The sequence below is a fragment of the Triticum aestivum genome, chromosome 5D (genome assembly GCF_018294505.1).
Source record: "Triticum aestivum cultivar Chinese Spring chromosome 5D, IWGSC CS RefSeq v2.1, whole genome shotgun sequence".
Classification (NCBI taxonomy): domain Eukaryota; kingdom Viridiplantae; phylum Streptophyta; class Magnoliopsida; order Poales; family Poaceae; genus Triticum; species Triticum aestivum.
In genome coordinates, this window is record NC_057808.1 from 523,034,774 (window position 1) to 523,056,118 (window position 21,345).

Below are 21,345 nucleotides of genomic sequence, written 5' to 3' on the forward strand. Positions count from 1 at the left end.
AAAAAGCTCGGCACGGGGGGCCTAGAGGGATGGCCGGGGCGGCGGCGGGCCGGAGGTGGGGAGTGTTTTCGGGGTGGGCGGGGCGGCGCACCGCCGGCCGCGGGCGGCGGGGGCTGCTGTTTGGCCGGTGGTGGCTGGCGGCTCAGGGGGTGGAGGTTGAAGATGAACCGCAGGCCCTTGATTTCGTATTCAACGGCTGCAAAATCGACTGACCAGAGATGAAAAAGTCAGTCGACCGACGTGTGGCCTCACCTTGCTAGTGCGTTCAGTTTCGACAGCAAAATTCAGTTTCGACAGTTAAGTTCAGTTTCGACAGTTAAGTTCAGTTTCGACAGTTAAATTCAGTTTCGACAGTTAAGTTAAGAGATGAGCGGCTGATGTATTTTACATCTAGCACTTTGTGGTTATGTATTTTACGTCATGTATTGGAGATGCTATTAGAATTCCACTCACGTTAACGTTGTTCGTTGTCTCTCTTGTCCTACTTCAGCCTCGGCGTCGTACAACTCACCGGAGCTGCTCCAACGATGAAACCCTACCTCGGGCTCCATCTCCAGATGCCTAAGATCTTCTTCCCCTCCTCCGACAGCAAAGTCAGCCGGAGCATCCTCACCGGCCAACCCAATCACGCTGAGATCGACATGGCTTCGCCAAAGAGGTTGTACACTTGTTGCATTTCTTTTTTACTCTACATGTTATATATATTATCCACTGAGCACTCGTAGTAACAGGAAATACGATTATTTTATCCTACTATATGACAAGCAGTGAGGTACCAGGCAACTTAGCTATCCGTGATGGACTCTCTTGAACGCCATCATTATTTATCTCTGCGCGTTTGAGCTGTGCATTTGTCGATGGGCCTAGGATTTGAGCTAGTATGGCAGTGGCCTGGGTCCAAAGTAATAGAAGTAGCACAAAAACATTTTTTTAGTGTAGGATTTTCCTTGCTCAAGCCTGCCTACTAGAATCGTCAGTGCTTGAAAGGAAAAGTGAATGAAAAACATCGGAATTGGAAAGTTTCCTATGGTACTACTTTTCATGAATTTGGTGCAAAGGAATGGAGCAAAGGAAAACTGTAGGATTTGTTCCTTTAGTGTCTCCTTGAAAGAAAAACCGTAGGGATTCTAATTTCCACTTCTCCTCCTTTTCATATTCCTATTCATCAAGCACAAGACTAAGAGATAGTAGCATAATAGCATTATAACCGTACATTTGTTGTGAATCAAACACCCAGATTGGCAGAAATCCTGTGTTTTTAAATTCTCTGTTTTGCACATGCATTCCTATCCTATTCCTGTCTATTTCCTATCCCTGCATTGTTAGAATCCTCAAATTCAAACAAGCCCTTACTCAATTACTTCTGTTACAGATATGTGTCAAAGAAAACCTTGTGTGGTTTGTACTGCTCCTGCGGCGCTGTGTTCCACCCCAGCTCAGCTGCTCCAACGATGGAAGGGTTCACCACAGCAGGGATCCGCTCTCCAGACTGTCTTTCGCCGCCTCAGATCTTCTTCCCCGCCGCCGGCAGCCACAGCAACTGCATTACCATCATCAACTGAGCAGATGACCTTGAGGACTACACGGGTCCGCAAGAGAGGTCGCACTCTTCTGTGTCTGCTTACGTTATGTGTCGCTTAATATGATGACATGCTACATTATTGTCGTGTTCACCTATTAGACTCCGAGTCAGGTCCAAACTAATGCTGAAACTTCAGTTTTTAAATGGTTGTGGGGTACTTATTGGGGCAGCAATCAGTACTATCTGTCTACTATCTGGTTAATCTCCGGTGTCTACTATGAGTTTCATGTTGGGTGCAAACAAACATTAAAGGAGCCATTATCTGTATTTTTTAACTAAAGCTATTATCTGCCTGCTATCACTGGTTTTGGGTCTATCCACAGTTTGCTACCATCACTCTGGATTTGTGCATGCACTCCTTACATAATCTCACTATGTTTTATTCCTAGGCATGCCAGTTATTGTACACAATGGAACTGATCATGTAGAGCAAAAGAGACGAGCCTTGCGTGGCAATAAAATTTCATGCATACGTCGTTCCATGGTGGGCGCAAAGGCAGCCCCCCTCCACCCATTTCGGATCGTAATCAAGAGGAAGATAACTGTTCTGAGGGGGATTCAGAAGGAGAAGACCACTCCTATTTACCCCATGAGGTCTTCGCTCTAACTTGGCATGCTGATGTTGGTAATATCATGCATATGGTGCCTTGCATTGCTTACTGTATACATTAAAGATGTCATCTGCTTAGTTTAGACATGCTTTGTGTCAATGCCATCTGTTTAGTTTCTTTATCGTATATGTGAATCATGCAATGCCATCTTGTCTAGCCAGGCATCATATATGTGAATTTTGCAATGCCACCCTGGTTAGTCAGTCATCTTATATGTGAATTATATCATGCCATCATTTTTTTATTACGTGTTAAATTTGTCAACAATTTTAGTACATTCAATTACTCTTCATGTGCATCAGCCATTCGGCACGGTCATGGAAAAATCTAGAGTGGAAACAAGGTCTTTAGAGCAGACAATGCTATCTGACGAAGCGCATGTCTTGTTGGTTACCGATGGCTCCTCAGAGGAGGATTCAGAGACAGATGACCAGTCATATTCCCCCCCCCCCCCGAGGTGCATGCCGTAACTTGGCAGGGTTATGTTGCTCATATCGTGCGTATGGTATCTTGCATTGCTATGTCATTTGCTTAGTTTAGACATGCTTTGTGTGAATGCCACCTGTTTAGTGTCCAATTACCATATATGTGAATTATGCAATGCCATCTTGTTGCAAGACATTATATATGTGAATTATGCAATGTTATCTTGTTGCAAGGCATTATGTATGTGAATTATGCAATGCCATGTTGTGTAGGCAAGCATCATATATGTGAATTATATCATGCCGTCCTTTTTTTTGTATTTCTCATTGCTTTTGTCAACAATGTTTGTATATTCAACTGCACTTCCTGCGCATCAGCCATTTGAATTGGTGATGGAGAAATCTGGAGTGAAAACAAGGTCTTCAGAGCAGACAATGCTACCTGCTGAAGCAGATATCTTGCTGGTTACAGATAGCTCTTCAGAGGAGGATTCAGAGGCAGATGACCAGTCCTATTATCCCCCTGAGGTGTATGCTCAAACTTGGCAGGGTTATATTACTCATATAATGCATATGTTGTATTGCAATGCTTAGTTTTTACATCATATACACAATATTGAATGCCATCTCCTTAGTGTCCATCATATATGCAATTGCCCTCTGCTCACTTCCTTAGTATATAAATCATATATTTGAATTATGTCATGCCATGATGTTTACATAGACAGCATGTATCTGAATTATGGCATGCCAACCCATTTTCAAGACATAATATAGTTATATCATCTCATCCTATTTACATAGTCATCATATTTTAAATTATGTCATTCTATCCGTGAATTATATCATGCCATCATGTTTCCATCGACGGCATGTTTGTGATTTATGGCATGCCAACCACTTTAATAGACACATCGTATAGTTATATCATGTCATCCTGTTTACATAGTCATCATATTTTGAAGTATGTCATTCTATCTTGTTTAGTTAGCCATCATACATGTGAAATTGTGTCATGCTATCCTGTTTAATTAGCCATCATATATGTGAAATTATGTCCTGCTATTCTGTTTGCTTAGACAACATAAATGTGAATTATTTCATGCCCTGTTTTCTTCCCTACTATCCATTGCACCTGTCTATCTTAGAATGTTTGTACATTCAATTACTTTTCTTGTTTATCAGCCATTTCAATTAGAGGGAGTGATGGCAGTATCTGTGGGAGTAAAAACACGGTCTTCAGAAAAGATCGTGCTACCTGTCGATGCAGATAGAACCACGGTTGTACTTGCCCAAGAACCAGCCCCACCACACATAACCCACACTCATGCAGATTGTACCCCTACCCAGTTGGACAGAGAACCAGCTACACCCCTTCTAACCCCAACCCCAGCAGATAGACACCTAGTTCCCGTTGACACAGCACCGTCTCCACCACAGAGCACCCAAACACGAGCAGTTAGTAAGGCAACTGCAGTGCCCAAATCACGAGGACCACCACTCCGAACCCGAAGTCAACGCTTAAAGCAGAAGAAGAATTGTTCTCAGGTCAGGTTCCGTAGCTATGGTTCATACTACTTTGCTCTTGCATCACTGTATTTACTGATACCAACTAATTTCAAATTTGAAGGATGCAATTGAAACTCCAATGGCGCAACATGTATGTTTTAAACCTGTTTCTTCAACGTGTTTGGCTGTTTGCTGTTGTAACTTGCTCTATGTTGATTTCAGTTTCAATTGAATAAACAGTTATGTTCTCATGCCATGCACATTACAAGTGTTGTTATTGCTGTGTAGTTTCCCACACTTATATTCTGTTTATGCTGCTTTGTCTTAAATAGATATGATTCGAACTGTATCTATCTTGATTTGGCAACATAAACTAGAATGATATAGACCATACAGTGACCATACTACATAGATATATGTTTGTTTCATGCTGTTATCCTGTCCACCTTACTACTGAACTGGTTTACCAAAATGAGTTTCATGTACTACATTGTAAACCTGAGATGTGTTTGTTTGTTTCTCTTTTAGAACGCGGATAAAATATTGGAGAAGAGTACCCTGTTATGCAATGGTAAAGGAAGTAATGTAGATAAGGTTCAAGATAGTGAGACATCCCTGTTGGTCTCCAAGAAAGCTGATAAAAACTATATTGAAGACAGTGAGACAACCCCAAAGTCCTGTCTTGATGTAGTGTTCGAGTTACTGGCTACCACTGCTGGCACCAGCTCTTCGAACTCGTTGCCTGAATCAGTTCGGCTTCTTGAGTCTCAACTTCAAGTTGAAAGACATCGATCAGATGTTATGCGACAGGAAGCCGAAGGACTGAGGAAGTCCCTGCAGAATTCAGATGCATACTTTCTGGTGCAACAGCAAGCGCTGGAGGACTTAAGCGCCAAACAAGAGAAAGTTAATAAGCTTGCTAAGCATCTTGCCAGCATTATGGGTACCCAGGATATTGTTTCTTGAGCTCTTCTGAAGTGGTTTCAGTTCTGGACTTGTTTTGCTGCGGCGTTTATATGCTGCTGTGTTCCCTATATTTGCACTGGTGGCGAACTTTGATGCCTAGTGGATGTAATATGTGTAAAAATAGCCGTGATAGCCTAGTGTAAGTTGCTTGCTTATTTATTTCCTTGTTGTCTTGTTTATTTGTTTGCTTGTAGTCAGTGCAGTTCTTTTTCTACGGTTTGCTAGTGGCTGCAATAACCTATTTTTTAAAACTAGGCCACAATAACCATGGGCTAATATTTACTGTAGTGACACTGGGCCTCCTACGGGCCGTAGAAACAGTGGGCCTTCTACGGGCCGTAGAAACAGTGGGCCTTCTACGGGCTGTAGAAACAGTGGGCCTTCTACGGGCCGTAGAAACAATGGGCCTTCTACGGGCCGTATCATCAATGGGCCTTATACGGGCCGTATGATCGATTGGCCAAACATGGGCCAAACAGACTGCATTCTGGCCGTAAACGGGCTAGAGATGGAATCGTTCGTTCATGGGCCGACCATAACGGGCCATCGTTAATAGGTCGTATTTGATGACGCTATGAAAATGGCCCAACGTATTAACGGACCACAAACGGGCCGACTGTAACCACAAGCTGAATTTGGCCCACAAGCAGAAAATGACAGTAACGGGCCGTAAGTAAACGAATGCTGGAAAATAGCCCAAGAATAAATGGGCTCTAAGAAGGCCGAAAGATAACATGGGCTTGAAACGGCCCAACGGAATAACGGGCCGTTAATGGGTATAAAGTGATACACTATTCTTTACGGGCCAGTTTCACCACGGGCTGTTAATGGGTGTAAAGTGATACACTGTTCATTACGGGCCAGTTTCACCACGGGCCGTTAATAGGCCAAGAGTTACATAGGGCCTCATATGGGCCGAAAGACGTCATGGGCCATACATGGGCCAGAAGTGAAAACGGGCTGGAATCATATTGGATGGCCCAGATGATGCTACTGGGCCTAATTCGAATAGGGCGTAACGGGCCTTGGGTTAGCGGGCTGTAAATGGGCTATATGCGAACAGGCCATTAACAGGCTTTCCATGGGCCAGCCCGCCACCTTTTGACCAAGTCAAACGGGCCGGCCTTTTCACAGGAATGGGCCTCTGTTGGGCCGTGCCACATGTCGACGTATCATAGGTGCCTTCTGTCCAATGAGTGGGTGACATCTGTCCCAGCAATGAGCCGACACGTGTTTCCTCCAGCCAATGATGATTTTACACGTGGAAAATCCCCATTGGTCGGGGCTGTTAACGGGTTATCGGATCCAAAACCCGACCCGATAGCTTAACGGCGTTCCGTTACGGTGGATGCCACGTGTCGGTCACCCTTGACGAAAGCACTTCTGTGACGCGCGATTTATCATCATGGAAGTGGACACTTATGTGATGATAACTTTGGTAATGTCATGGAACACTTCTACGACAGCACAGGTATGACTATCTTGATTCTGTCATAAATTTGTCATGGATGTACATGCATGACAAAAAACGCGACCTACTGTGACAAACACGTATCATCACGGAAGTGTATTTTTTTTGTAGTGTATGCTTGTAGACCATGAAAAGAATGCTTTATTTGATGGTTATATTGTTGAAATCATTCATGATGCTACTGAAAATTATTATGAGGGAGGAATATATGCTTGTAGGAGTTGCAATAGTATCAAGTTTCCTCTCGATGTGCTTAAAGTTTTGAAGTTATACTTGTTTTGCCTTCCTATGCTAGTTGATTCTTGTTCCGATAAATTATATGCTCACAAAATCCCTAGGCATAGGAAGTGGGTTAGATTTAAATGTGTTAGTCATATTCTTCATGATGCTCTCTTTATGTTTCAATTCTTTTCTTTTATGTGAGCATCATTGCAATCATCATGCCTAGCTAAAAGGCATTAAAGAAAAGCGCTTGTTGGGAGACAACCCAATAGTTACCCTTACTGTTTTTGTGTGTTTACATGATTAAGCTACTGTAGTAATCATGTTTCATAGCTTTTGTTTCAATAAAGTGCTAAGTAAGACCTTTGGGAAGACTTGGGTGAAAGTTAATGTGATCTTGTTGTAAAAAAACAGAAACTTTGCGCTCACGAGATTAGCTACCATTTTTTTTACAGAAGAGTGATTTTGAGTTGATTCTTTTTGCAGAAGATTAATAGACAAATTCTCACGTCCACCAATTTATTTCATAATTTTTGGAGTAGCAGAAGTATGGTTGATGTTCAGATCATTACAGACTGTTCTGTTTCTGACAGATTCTGTTTTCATTGCATAGTTTGCTTGTTTTCTAGTTTCTATGGCTTATATTTCTCAATATAAATTGTAGAAATGATATGGTACAGTAGGCATTGTGTGAGAACAATTATGAACCTTGTATTTGAAAGTACCAAAGTGAATGGTTTACTCTTTATCATACTAACCTATCTCACGAAGTTCCGTTAAGTTTTGTGTGATTGAAGTTTTCAAGCTTTGGGTGAGCTATCGATATGAGGAGAATAAGGAGTGGAAAGACCCTAAGCTTGGGGATGCCCAAGGCACCCCAAGGTAATATTCAATGAAGACTCAAGCGCCTAAGCTTGGGGATGCCCCGGAAGGCATCCCCTCTTTCGTCTTCAAAACTATCGGTATACCTTACTCGGAGCTATATTTTTATTCGTCACATGATATGTGTTTTGCTTGGAGCGTATTTTCAATTTTACTTGCTATTTGAATAAAATCTTTGGATCTGAATTATTAAATGAAAATGAATCCTCCCATGGCTAGTTAATTATTTGACTACTCAGTGTTCTTCACTTTTATCTTTTGGAGTAGTTTGTCATTTACTCACGTGCTTCACGTATATCCCATGAGTAATGGTTGAATGAATTGAATGTCATAAATCTGAATTTATATATGTTTCGTATGCTTATAACATGGGGAGTAATGACTTCACACATAATAAGTATATGTAGTAAACTTATTGAAAGTTAGCAAATGTAGAATTGGTCACTTGAACAATTCATGAAAGAATATTGAAGGAAGAGAGATTTCACATATAAATATACTATCTTGGACATCTTTTGCATTGTGAGCACTCATTAAAATATGACATGCTAAAAGGTTGATGTTGGACAAGGAAGACAACTTAATGGGTTATGTTTTCTTATATCCGAAATAAAGTATATTGTCATGGATCATCCAACATGCTGAGCTTGCCTTTCCCCCTCATGCTAGCCAAATTCTTTGCACCAAGTAGAGATACTACTTGTGCTTCCGAATATCCCTTAAAACGAGTTTTTCCATGAGAGTCCATCATACCTACCTATGGATTGAGTAAGATCCTTCAAGTAAGTTGTCATCGGTGCATGCAATAAAAATTGCCCTCTAAATATGTATGATCTATTAATGTGGAGAAAATAAGCTTTATACGATCTTGTGATGGGGAAGAAATAAAAGCGACGGACTGCATAATAAAGATCCATATCACAAGTGGCAATATAAAGTGACGTTCTTTTGCATTAAGATTTTGTGCATCCAACCATAAAAGTGCATGACAACCTCTGCTTCCCTCTGCGAAGGGCCTATCTTTTACTTTTATCTTCTACCTTATGCAAGAGTCATGGTGATCTTCACCTTTCCTTTTTACATTTTATCCTTTGGCAAGCACATTGTGTTGGAAAGATCCCGATATATATATCCAATTGGATGTGAGTTATCATGAACTATTATTGTTGACATTACCCTTGAGGTAAAAGGTTGGGAGGCGAATCTATAAGCCCCTATCTTTCTCTGTATCCGATTAAAACTTTGAACCCATAAATATCACGTGAGTGTTAGCAATTGCGGAAGATTAAATGATAGTTGAGTATGTGGAGTTTGCTAAATCAAAGCTCTGACATAGACCCTTCCTGAAAATAAGATGAATTGCAATTGTTTGATGACTAAGAGCATTGTTTGTTAATTTTCAAGAAAGTTTATGATCTATATTTTAACATGTGAATAGGTTGTTACTTGATCATGAAAAGTTTTATGAGATGAGCTACTGTTATGACATATAATGATGCTAGAAAAGGTGATTGAAATTATCATTGTTCAAACTTGTGCACCTGCTAGCATTCACACTTCATAAATTATTTCTTTTATCATTTACCTACTCGAGGACGAGCAGGAATTAAGCTTGGGGATGCTGATACGTCTCCAACGTATCTATAATTTATGAAGTATTCATGCTATTATATTATCCATCTTAGATGTTTTATATGCATTTATATGCTATTTTATATGATTTTTGGGACTAACCTATTAACCTAGAGCCCAGTACCAGTTTCAGTTTTTTCCTTGTTTTTGAGTTCTACAGAAAAGGAATACCAAACAGAGTCCAATTGACGTGCCAATTTTTGATGATTTTTTATGGACCAAAAGAAGCCCCTGGAGCAGAAGAGTTGGGCCATAAGAGTCCCAGGCTGTCCATGAGGGTGGGGGGCGCGCCCACCCCCTGGGCATGGGCCCCTGCCTCGTGGACGACTCGGAGACCCCCCTGACGTGAAACCAACTCCAAAAATTCCTATAATTATAGAAACCCCCAGAAAATAACCTAGATCGGAAGTTCCGCACCGCAAGCCTCTGTAGCCACGAGAAATCAATCTAGGCCCTCTTTGGTACCCTGCCGGAGGGGGCCATCATCACCGGAGGCCATGGAGAAGGATCCCGGAGGGGCCATCATCACCATGAAGGCCAAGGACCAAAGGGAGAACCTCTCCCCATCTAGGGGGGGAGGCCATGGAGGAGGAAGCACAAGGGGGAGAACCTCTCCTCCTCTCTCTCGGTGGCGCCGGAGTGCCATCGGGAGGGGAATCATCGTCGCGGTGATCGTCTTCATCAACATCACCATCATCATCACCATCCTCATCTCTTTTACGCGGTCCAGTCTCCCGCACCCCGCTGTAATCCCTACTTGAACATGGTGCTTTATGCCACATATTATGATTCAATGATGTGTTGCCATCCTATGATGTTTTGAGTAGATATCCTTTGTCTTTGGGTTGATTGATGATCTAGATTGGTATGAGTTGTATGTTTTATTTTGGTGCTGTCCTATTGTGCCCTCCGTGTCGCGCAAGCGTGAGGGATTCCCGTTGTAGGGTGTTGCAATACGTTCATGATTCGCTTATAGTGGGTTGCTTGAGTGACAGAAGCATAAACCCGAGTAAGGGGGTTGTGGCGTATGGGATAAAGGGGACTTGATGCTTTAATGCTATGGTTGGGTTTTACCTTAATGATCTTTAGTAGTTGCGGATGCTTGCTAGAGTTCCAATCATAAGTGCATATGATCCAAGAAGAAAAAGTATGTTAGCTTATGCCTCTCCCTCATATGAAATTGCAATGACGACTACCGGTCTTGTTAACGATTGCCTAGGATAATTCCGCACACCGATCCATCATTATTCCACACTCGCTATTTATATTATTTAGTAATATATTCTAACTTTGTGATAACAGCACCTACTCTTATATTTTAGCTCTCCGATATCATATAAAGTTATCCTCTTCATACCCACAACGTAGTTTTATTTCTCGTTTCTAGTTGGAAGCAAACGTTCGGTGTACGTAGAGTCGTATCAGTGGCAGATAGGGCTTGAGAGAATATTGATCTTACCTTTAGCTCCTTGTGGGTTTGACACTCCATACTTATCACTTCCACCTTTGGAAAATTGCTACGATGATTCCCTGCACTTGGGGATTATCACCCCCTGCCCCCGTATATAAAGGAGCAAGGGGGAGGCCGGCCGGCCCTTGGGGCGCGCCAAGGAGAGGGGGGAGTCCTCCTCCTAGTAGGAGTAGGACTCCCCCTTTCCTAGTCCAACTAGGAAGGGGGAAGGGGAAATGAAGGAGAGGGAGAGAGGGAGGAAAGAGGGGGCGCCGCCCCTCCTCCTGGTCCAATTCGGACTCCCAAGGGGGGGGGGCGTGCGACAAGCCCATGGCTCCCTCCTCTCTCTCACACAAGGCCCATGTTGGCCCATTAGTTCCCCCGGGGGTTCCGATAACCCCCCGTCACACCGATAATTATCCGGTGACCCTTGAAACACTTCCGGTGTCCGAATATAGTCGTCCAATATATTGTCCGAATATAGTCGTCCAATATATCAATCTTTATGTCTCGACCATTTCGAGACTCCTCGTCATGTCCGTGATCACATCCGGGACTCCGAACTATCTTCGGTACATCAAAACACATAAACTCATAATACCGATCATCACCGAATGTTAAGCGTGCGGACCCTACGGGTTCGAGAACTATGTAGACATGACGAGACACGTCTCCGGTCAATAACCAATAGCAGAACCTGGATGTTCATATTGGCTCCCACATATTCTATGAAGATCTTTATCGGTCAAACCGCATAACAACATACGTTGTTCCCTTTGTCATCGGTATGTTACTTGCCCGAGATTCGATTGTCGGTATCTCAATACCTAGTTCAATCTCGTTACTGGCAAGTCTCTTTACTCGTTCCGTAATGTATCATCCTGCAACTAACTCATTAGTCACATTGCTTGCAAGGCTTATAGTGATGTGCATTACCGAGAGGGCCCAGAGATACCTCTCCGACAATCGGAGTGACAAATCCTAATCTCGATCTATGCTAACTCAACAAGTAACATCTGAGACACCTGTAGAGCACCTTTCTAATCACCCAGTTATGTTGTGACGTTTGGTAGCACACAAAGCGTTTTGCTGGTATTCGGGAGTTGCATAATCTCATAGTCATAGGAACATGTATAAGTCATGAAGAAAGCAATAGCAATATACTAAACGATCAAGTGCTAAGCTAACGGAATGGGTCAAGTCAATCACATCATTCTCTAATGATGTGATCCCGTTAATCAAATGACAACTCATGTCTATGGCTAGGAAACTTAACCATCTTTGATTCAATGAGCTAGTCAAGTAGAGGCATACTAGTGACACTCTGTTTGTCTATGTATTCACACATGTACTAAGTTTCCGGTTAATGCAATTCTAGCATGAATAATAAACATTTATCATGATATAAGGAAATATAAATAACAACTTTATTATTGCCTCTAGGGCATATTTCCTTCACTAGTAACATGACTTTCAGAACAGGATTGCCATACCACTCTAATGCGGAACGTACGCTGGTTAACCTACGAGGTTCGGTAGTAACTAGATCTGAAGTTTCATGATCATCATCATTAGCTTCCTCACTAATTGGTGTTGGCATCACTGGAGCTGATTTTTGTGATGAACTACTTTCCAATTCGAGAGAAGGTACAACTACCTCATCAAGTTCTACTTTCCTCCCACTCACTTCTTTCGAGAGAAACTCCTTCTCTAGAAAGGATCCATTCTTAGCAACAAAAATCTTGCCTTCGGATCTGTGATAGAAGGTGTACCCACCAGTTTCTTTTGGGTATCCTATGAAGATGCACTTCTCCGATTTGGGTTCGAGCTTATCAGGCTGAAGCTTTTTCACATAAGCATCGCAACCCAAAACTTTAAGAAACGACAGCTTAGGTTTCTTGCCAAACCACAGTTCATATGGTGTCGTCTCAACGGATTTAGATAGTGCCCTATTTAACGTGAATGCAGCTGTCTCTAATGCATAACCCCAAAATGATAGTGGTAAATCGGTAAGAGACATCATAGATCGCACCATATCTAATAAAGTACGGTTACAACATTCGGACACACCATTACGTTGTGGTGTTCCAGGCGGCGTGAGTTGCGAAACTATTCCACATTGTTTCAAATGAAGACCAAACTCGTAACTCAAATATTCGCCTCCGCAATCAGATCGTAGAAACTTTATTTTCTTGTTACGATGATTTTCCACTTCACTCTGAAATTCTTTGAACTTTTCAAAAGTTTCAGACTTGTGTTTCATTATGTAGATATACCCATATCTGCTCAAATCATCTGTGAAGGTCAGAAAATAACGATACCCGCCGCGAGCCTCAACACTCATCGGACCGCATACATAAGTATGTATTATTTCTAATAAGTCAGTGGCTCATTCCATTGTTCCGGAGAATGGAGTCTTAGTCATCTTGCCCATGAGGCATGGTTCACAAGTATCAAGTGATTTCAAAAGCCCATCAGCATGGAGTTTCTTCATGCGCTTTACACCAATATGACCTAAACGGCAGTGCCACAAATATGTTGCACTATCATTACTAACTTTGCATCTTTTGGCATTAATATTATGAATATGTGTATCACCACGATCGAGATTCAACCAAAATAGACCACTCATCAAGGGTGCATGACCATAAAAGATATTGCTCATATAAATAGAACAATCATTATTCTCTGATTTAAATGAATAACCGTTTCGCATCAAACAAGATCCAAATATAATTTTCATGCTCAACGCTGGCACCAAATAACAATTATTCAGGTCGAAAACTAATCCCGAAGGTAGTGTAGAGGTAGCGTGCCGACGGCGATCACATCGACCTTGGAACCATTTCCGATGCGCATCGTCACCTTGTCCTTAGCCAATCTTCGTTTAATCCGTAGGCCCTGTTTTGAGTTGCAAATATGAGCAACAGAACAAGTATAAAATACCCAGGCGCTACTATGAGCATTAGTAAGGTACACATTAATAACATGTATATCAAATATACCTTAGTTCACTTTGCCATCCTTCTGATCCGCCAAATACTTGGGGCAGTTCCGTTTCCAGTGTCCAGCCCCTTTGCAGTAGAAGCACTCAGTTTCAGGCTTAGGTCCAGCTTGGGCTTCTTCCCGGGAGTGGCAACTTGCTTGCCATTCTTCTTGAAGCTCCCCTTCTTTCCTTTGCCCTTTTTATTGAAACTAGTGGTCTTGTTAACCATCAACACTTGATGCTCCTTCTTGATTTCTACCTCTGCAACTTTGAGCATTGCGAAGAGCTCGGGAATAGTCTTCTCCATCCCTTGCATATTATAGTTCATCACGAATCCTTTATAGCTTGGTGGCAGTGATTGAAGAACTCTGCCAATAACATTATATCCGGAAGATTAACTCCCAGCTGAGTCAAGTGGTTATGGTACCCAGACATTCTGAGTATGTGTTCACTCCCAGAACTGTTCTCCTCCATCTTGTAGCTATAGAACTTGTTGGAGACTTCATATCTCTCAACTCGGGCATTTGCTTGAAATATTAACTTCAACTCCTGAGACATCTCATATGCTCCATGACGTTCAAAACGTCTTTGAAGTCCCGATTCTAAGCCGTAAAACATGGCACACTGAACTTTCGAGTAGTCATCAACACGCGACTGCCAGACATTCACAATGTCCGCAGTTGCTGGAGGGGGTGGCACACCTAGCGGTGCACCAAGGACATAATTGGCATACTTCCTTCATCAGGTCCATAAAGCAATCTCTCACCAGTTTTGGTATGGCTATCTGCCCTATTGCGACGAATGCTTACACGTCCTGGTTGAGAACCATGTCTAGTTTTCTTCTCATCCCCTTGAATGATTAATGCAGATGTTGTCCCAGAGTCTTTCTCCTCCTCCAACAACAGTCACTGGAATACTATTGGATAAGCCTCCTCATCCGTCAATTGGAAGCGCATGTTAAAATAGATGAAATCTTCAATTGGAATTTTGCTACAAAAATAAGACATCTTATGGTCTTTTTCGTCAAACATCCTGCGTGTGTCACCACATCGCACGGTGGCCGTCGCGAAGTGGCGTCGAATCAATATGTGATGTATAGAAGGAGGCGGAGAGGCGATGAAAGTGGATTGTTAGCCTTGCCAAAGCTTCCAGTCGCGACATGAGGTGACAAGGGCGTGAAGGACCCCGGGAGGTTATGTGGTGGCCACCAGTATAGCTCAGTGTGGGGAGGAGACGACAGCCGCGACAACAACTCAAGATGGTTCTCCGATGGCGGCGACCCAGAGGGAAAAGCCGGAATGAGCTTAGCATCGATGGTGTGTCCAGAGGGATACTAGCAGCTGACGATGCCGATTGGGTTGGCACGTTTTCTCCCCCTCCAAAAATCATGTATTGTGAGGGGTTTTGATCGGATCAAAACTTCCCTACTTTTTGGGAGGGAGGGATTGTTTATTTGGAACCTTAATTTCTTTTGAGTTTAGGATTTTTTTGGATGAAATGGAGACTTTCTTTTTGTGGGGAAGATGAAATGGAGATGCTCGGGTAGTCTGACTTCAACATAGACGCTCTGCTTTTCCCTTTTTTGAGGGAACAAATGACCATGGGCCAGTGATAACCGGCCACACCAACAACAATTACAGATTGACTATTATTTATTATGGGCCCGAAAAGCGAGACGACATTCAGGCCCATGACCGCAGAGCCGCTTCACGGTCCACAAAAGCCCAGCGTTCGCCCTACTTAAAGCTGGCACCATTCCCTCAAACCCTTCCCACCAAGCAGCCGCCGCCGCAACCCTAGAGCCTCGCCTCCCTCCTCTCCTCTCCCGGGCGCCTCCACCCCCCGCCCAGCGGCGCGAAGCGACCATGGTAAGCTCCGCCGCCCTCGGATCTCCTTCATCGGATCTCCCTCGCCGCCGTCCCTCATCTCACCGTTCTCCGCCGTGTTTTGCAGACGTTCAAGCGGAGGAACGGCGGGCGCAACAAGCATGGCCGCGGCCACGTCAAGTACATCCGCTGCTCCAACTGCGCCAAGTGCTGCCCCAAGGTATGTCCGCCATCATTTCTCTTCTCTTCCCCTCCTGGATGTGATCTGTAGTGGGTAGGTCGGGTCGTTTCGGTAGTGGTAGAACCCGTACGAGCAAGAAGATCTGTGCTGGTGTTATTTCCATGGTGCGATCTTTATATTATTGCTCTAGCGTTGCGCTGTTGATACCATGTTAGATGTTGGATGTTGCCGTCTACTAGATGTATTTCTATCTCGCCGGAACAGTGATGTGTTTAGACCCGTGAGCAGTTTTAGTTTTTTTTGTCTGGATTGTTCTTTGGTCAACAATTGGTACTAGTCAAATTATGCGTGTCATATGTCTGATACACAAAGTTAATGGTATAGATGATGGATGGTAATAGTATCTCACAAGTCGGTTATTGTGTGCAGGACAAGGCTATCAAGCGTTTCTTGGTGAGGAACATCGTGGAGCAGGCTGCTGTGAGAGATGTGCAGGAGGCTTGTGTCCATGATGGTACAGTCTCTTGTTTACTATATTACAGTTGTACTTGACAGTTATTATTAATCTTTAGTAACTGTGTACTGAAAACACCTCATTTCGATTCTCTTTTGTCCAGGATATGTCCTTCCCAAGCTGTACGCCAAGGTGCACCACTGTGTTTCTTGTGCCATCCATGCTCACATTGTCCGTGTCCGCTCCCGTGAGAACAGGAGGAACCGTGAGCCCCCGCAGCGTTTCAGGCGCAGGGTATGATTTTAACAACCATATGTTCTTCACTTTAACTAAGTTTTGAAGTTTCCTTGTATGCTGTTCCATATATCTTTAACTGTTTATATAGAAGTTTGAAGTTCATGATGAGTAGTGCACCACGATTAGTTCTTCACTCTTCTAGTGTTGCTTTTGGCGTTGCATTCTCTGTGTATATGTCGCAATGGATGCGTCAACGGAAGCATAAACAAACATGTCTTGGTGCTTTGCAGGCTTATGTGTGATGACTGATTCCTAATTCAGTCACCACTTCCTCATTGCACACATGTGAAACAAAATTGTAGTACTGTCCTAGTGTTGCTTTTGGCGTTGCATTCTCTGTGTATATGTCGCAATGGATGCGTCAACGGAAGCATAAACAAACATGTCTTGGTTGCATTGCAGACTTACCTGTGATGACTGATCCCTACTTCATTCATGACCTCCTCAATGCACTCATTTGTTAAATACTTTCTACAGTTGGTATTGGGTTGCGGTGTTTATTTGTCTGCTTAGAACATGTTTAAAAGTTCATCAGATAGTGGGACTTCTTGTCTGCCCCATTGGCTATAACAAGTGAGATTGCCTATGGGATGAAGCAGTCCCTTACATCTGATAACCATCCTCTTCACTTTGTCTGCTAAAACCTCCAGTTTTTAGCTGATCATTAACGGATGGGACATTTACATAACCATCTCCTTCACTTTGTCTGCTGAGACGTTCTGTTTCTAGCTGATCATTAGCTGATGTGACATTTCATTACTACTGTCGATTCTTATCTGAGACTCTTAATATACCTTTGATTAGTATTAGCTAGTATTTCATCATCCTTCCATGCATACCGCTTGTTTGACCTGTCCTGTCTAGAGCAAGAATTTCACTGATGTTTGTCTTGTTTGTTAACTTTGATTGTAGGACGACGGCCCGAGGCCTGGACAGGGTGGCCCGCCCCGTGCTGGTGGCCCTGGAGGCCCTGGTGGTGCTCCTGCCGGCGCTGGTGCTGTCCCTGGAGCTCCTGCTCCCCGTGTGGCGCTTTGATCTAGTTCTGGCATGATTGGGCGGTGGCGCCATCCCTAGTTTTACCCGTGTCTGGATATTGAACTATTCTACCTAGTTTTTGCTGCAATCGGTTGTACTGAAAGTTGGTTGGTCAAAAGCACAATTTGTGATCAGGTCTTTAATGTTTTGGCAATTTCGCTGCTATCTATAATCAGAGAGAACTTTTTGGTTTGTCTGGGGATGCCCCCTGTGGTTTCGCGTTCATGCATGTTTTTTAGTTGTTGATTCATTCATGAAGAGGTTGTGATTTGAATCGTACCCTGCTGCACCTAGAGTGAGTCGTTTGGCGTTTCTACCGTTAGTAAGTCTTCTGTCATCATTGAATGAACAATGCAGAGTAAAAAATGACCTGCGAATGGAAGTATTCAAAACAAATGGTTTTGGATATAGCACCGATGTTTTGGCACCTAAGGAGAGCTGGCCATAGGATCAGACGGATGGACTCTTCCCGATCCTCATAGATAGGATCCGGTAAGGCCCAGCTCCTGATGATGAGGCCGCCAAAGATGCAAAAATTTCTTTCTTTTTATCCCCGAAATTTTCTTTTGCATCGTGCTCCCTCCTTTTCTTTTTATCCCCGCATATAAAATTTGTTTGAAGTCAAACTACATACAGTTTGACCAAATTTATCTTAAAAAAATATCAACACTTACAATACAAAAGTTAGTATGAAAATTAACTTCATGATGCATCTAATGAAATTTATCTTAAAAAATATCAACATTTACAGTACATAAGTTACTATGAAAATTAACTTCATGATGCATCTAATGAAATTGATTTCATATTGTGAATGTTGGTATTTTTCTTATATAGTAGATCAAACAAATTTTATATGCAGACTAAAAAGAAACGGAGGGAGTATCTAGCTTTCAAGGGGGATTCTGAGATGACATGCTGTATTAGCTATCTGTTCTGCACCACGCCCATTTTTAAATTTGTGTACTCGCTATCCTCCTCAATCAGTGTGGTACTAGGTTTATTATGACATGGTTTTTGCTAGTACTACGACTACGAGGCCAATACACTTCGCCATAAAAACAAAAAACCCAGCGCAGTGAACCTCACAGTATCCTTCTAGTAGTAGCCTCTAAATGATAGAATCTCTCCTCCATCAGACAGAAAAATGGTTCGGTAATCCAAATCTTAGATACAAAATGGCATCGTATCCTATCCTGACAAGGAAGGACCTCAAGGCCTAAAAGCCGAATTGCTTAGCCACTTATCTCTCCTGAATCACACGCGCTCTGCGACAAGTTATCGCCTCCCTATGGTTTGATGAAGCGAGCTAACTTCCCAAGCACGCCTCTCAGGTTGCGTATGCCGGCTCCCGTCTTGGAGCTCACCATCATCTACAAGACATAGATCACTGTATTAGAATTGACATGGTTCAGGAGTAGGTATAACAGATTGGAGATGGTCAGATGGTTCAGGAGCTCACCACAGGCTTTACGACCGACTTGTTCTTCTTCAGGCTCTGCGGTTGGGGAAATTGACGGTTTCGGTTAGGCAATGAATCGCAATGCGGATGGGAGAAGGGAGGGAGCAAACCTCTTGGATTTCCATGGCACGGCGAGCGACGTCTATAGGGAAAACCAAATCGGTCTTGGTTAATACAATCTGGTACGGTGTCTTGTATCTGCAACAATGTTTTTGGATATGTCATCCACAGAATCGAACGTAACACCACTATGTACATCACCCAAAATCTAAGCAAATGTTTTGGCCAAAGGATGGCTTTCAAGGAAAAAAATGCTTTACTCTGAATTCGATTGCTTTGAGTTTTATATTTTGAAACTTCACACCGACAGTGATGCACTTCAATTAAGGTCACCAAGGTGCAAATCAAGTTAACATTACAAAATTAGAAAGAAAAGGAAAGTAGTAGATATGATCATATGGACACTGCTTCTGTACGGATTTAAACAAACCTTTCCATTAGATCTATAAGCTCGTAGTCCAATGGTTTCATTCCACGTTTAGTGTGCACAAGAAGGCACACTCTATCCAGACCAACCCTGTTTAAAACATACTCCTTCACCTACAAATTTCAGAATGCTTGTAAGAACAAAGAATAACAATAACCAATAGACACATGTTAAAGCCTATATCTTTAAGAAAAATAAAACAAGAGATTTCTTTGACAGACAGGTCCAATGGTTATATTCAAATCGTCAAGAATACTGCATGGGGACCATGAGATAGTCCATCTAATTATGTGGTCGTAAACATGCATCGTGAAGCTGCTTGGTCCTTGATTTGAAATTATGCTCAGTTAGACATTACTAAACAGTAAAACTAAGCTAGTTAGGACCTCCCACAGCGATTTAAACTCATCAACCGTCCGACTGATCTCACTAACGGAGCAGATGTCATTGTGGTCCCGCAGCGCTCTCTTCGGGCCTCTTTACCGCATCACTTCAGCAAAGCAGGCCGGGACAACGTCAAATGGGCCGCTGCTCTGACGAATGACCTCGATGATTTCTGGTGAACCGGGCTAGCTACGACTACGTACAAGAATTCTCCCTCGAAAGAAATATCTACCTACACGAAGCAACCCTAAAAAAAAGTTATGTACAGGAAGCCAGCGCATCGATCGATGACACCTCTTCTCTCCTTGACCGCGGCGATTTGCAGCGATCTGCTCCTCCTCCATTAGACATCCTCTCCCTCAACACTTTGAGTCACCGCCTCTTGTCGTCGCCTCGCTACCTCCGTCCTCTCACTGCCGAGGTGCCGATCGAGAGAGCCTGCCGTGATATATAGGTGATCCTGTCGCCTTTCGTTGCCATCGATCTCTCGTTGCTAGCACCTCTACCGGTCTGCTAATCTCATCCACATCTCCTTGGACACCCTTCTAAGTTCTAACTATCCCCACCATACACCACGGCTTTGATTCTGCTAGGCTTGGGGTTGACACGAAATATATTTGTGTATTTTCATAGGCCGATGTGGGGATTGGCAGTCTTATTGCTCATGCCATCATGTTTTCTGTTATTAAATTAAGATGGTTCTATTGTTATACATTTGTCATTTTGAGCAGTTCCCAACTTCATGATTTTTCATTGATTTACTATTTACAGGAGTTAGTTGTGTTTTTTTTTTTACTTTTTTATTGTTCTTTCTTCCCCAAATTTTTGTCTCCCGTTTCCATCAGTTGACATGTCAAATAATACAAATTCTCAGTTCCATGTATATGATTGAAGCTTTTACATCCATATTACTTATTTAAATTGTACTGTATTAAGTCTGCAGGTTAGCATCATGGTTAATAAAGTTATACTTTCTGAAAGCGTTGGCTTCTTGGGTTGCTGATGAATGTCAATGGAGTCAGAGGTGCCGCGTCAAACATGAACCAGTGAACTTCTTTAGGAGATGCCATATATGCTGATGGGGTTCAGCGCTACTCTTTGCAGGTCAGTCACAAGGTAATGGCTGTTGATTTTGGCGTATTGACCCTGGCCATGTTAGACAGGTAAGTAAAGTATTACTGTATGTAGAGATTGAATGGTGAAATTACCATGCAATCGTACTTAATAGGTTTCATTCTTCAGGTTAGCCTCCCACGCATGTTGTCCTTTAATCATGCATGTATATCATTTTTTTTTGTGAGGTATTACGGCCGGTGTCATTTCATTCAGGAAATTTTGGAAAGTTTAGCGAAAAAACAAAGGTTTGGAGAGAAGATGTGATTTAACCGCTAACTCTGTTTTCTAAAAGTTTGCCTGATCAATGACGACCTCCCATTGTTTCTCCCATTTTGTGAGACGTAGCCATGTGCAGCCGAAGCCACAT

General features: G+C 42.8%; 2 protein-coding genes and 1 non-coding gene across 3 annotated transcripts in view; 2 read left to right on the forward strand and 1 right to left on the reverse strand.

Moving 5' to 3' along the window:
* Positions 1-15,468: 15,468 nt before the first annotated feature.
* On the forward strand, positions 15,469-17,721 carry LOC123123435 (40S ribosomal protein S26). The gene is made up of 5 exons (XM_044543937.1): positions 15,469-15,604; positions 15,690-15,782; positions 16,173-16,257; positions 16,361-16,491; positions 17,407-17,721. The coding sequence occupies exons 1-5, from the start codon at positions 15,602-15,604 to the stop codon at positions 17,527-17,529; spliced, it is 435 nt and encodes a 144-aa protein (XP_044399872.1). The 5' UTR covers positions 15,469-15,601; the 3' UTR covers positions 17,530-17,721.
* Positions 17,074-17,176, forward strand: LOC123126443 (small nucleolar RNA snoR99). The gene has a single exon (XR_006461691.1). It is a non-coding gene; the product is annotated as a small nucleolar RNA snoR99 (small nucleolar RNA).
* A 791-nt stretch (positions 17,722-18,512) lies between the features above and the next one.
* The window catches only part of LOC123123436 (uncharacterized), a 7,110-nt gene continuing 4,277 nt past the window's right edge, over positions 18,513-21,345 (reverse strand). Inside the window, exons 8-11 of the mRNA XM_044543938.1 lie at positions 19,482-19,591; positions 19,102-19,189; positions 18,992-19,027; positions 18,513-18,902 (exon numbers count right to left, since the gene is read on the reverse strand). Of these exons, the coding sequence (XP_044399873.1) occupies positions 18,819-18,902; positions 18,992-19,027; positions 19,102-19,189; positions 19,482-19,591 (318 nt within the window). The 3' untranslated portion in view covers positions 18,513-18,818. The remainder of the gene's footprint in view (positions 18,903-18,991; positions 19,028-19,101; positions 19,190-19,481; positions 19,592-21,345) is intronic.

Bases quoted from the DNA above. Each gene is read 5' to 3' on its own strand.
- LOC123123435 (XM_044543937.1), top strand. The intron at 15,783-16,172 runs GTATGTCCGCCA...TATTGTGTGCAG, and splicing joins GCGCCAAGTGCTGCCCCAAG to GACAAGGCTATCAAGCGTTT. The intron at 16,492-17,406 runs GTATGATTTTAA...CTTTGATTGTAG, and splicing joins CGCAGCGTTTCAGGCGCAGG to GACGACGGCCCGAGGCCTGG.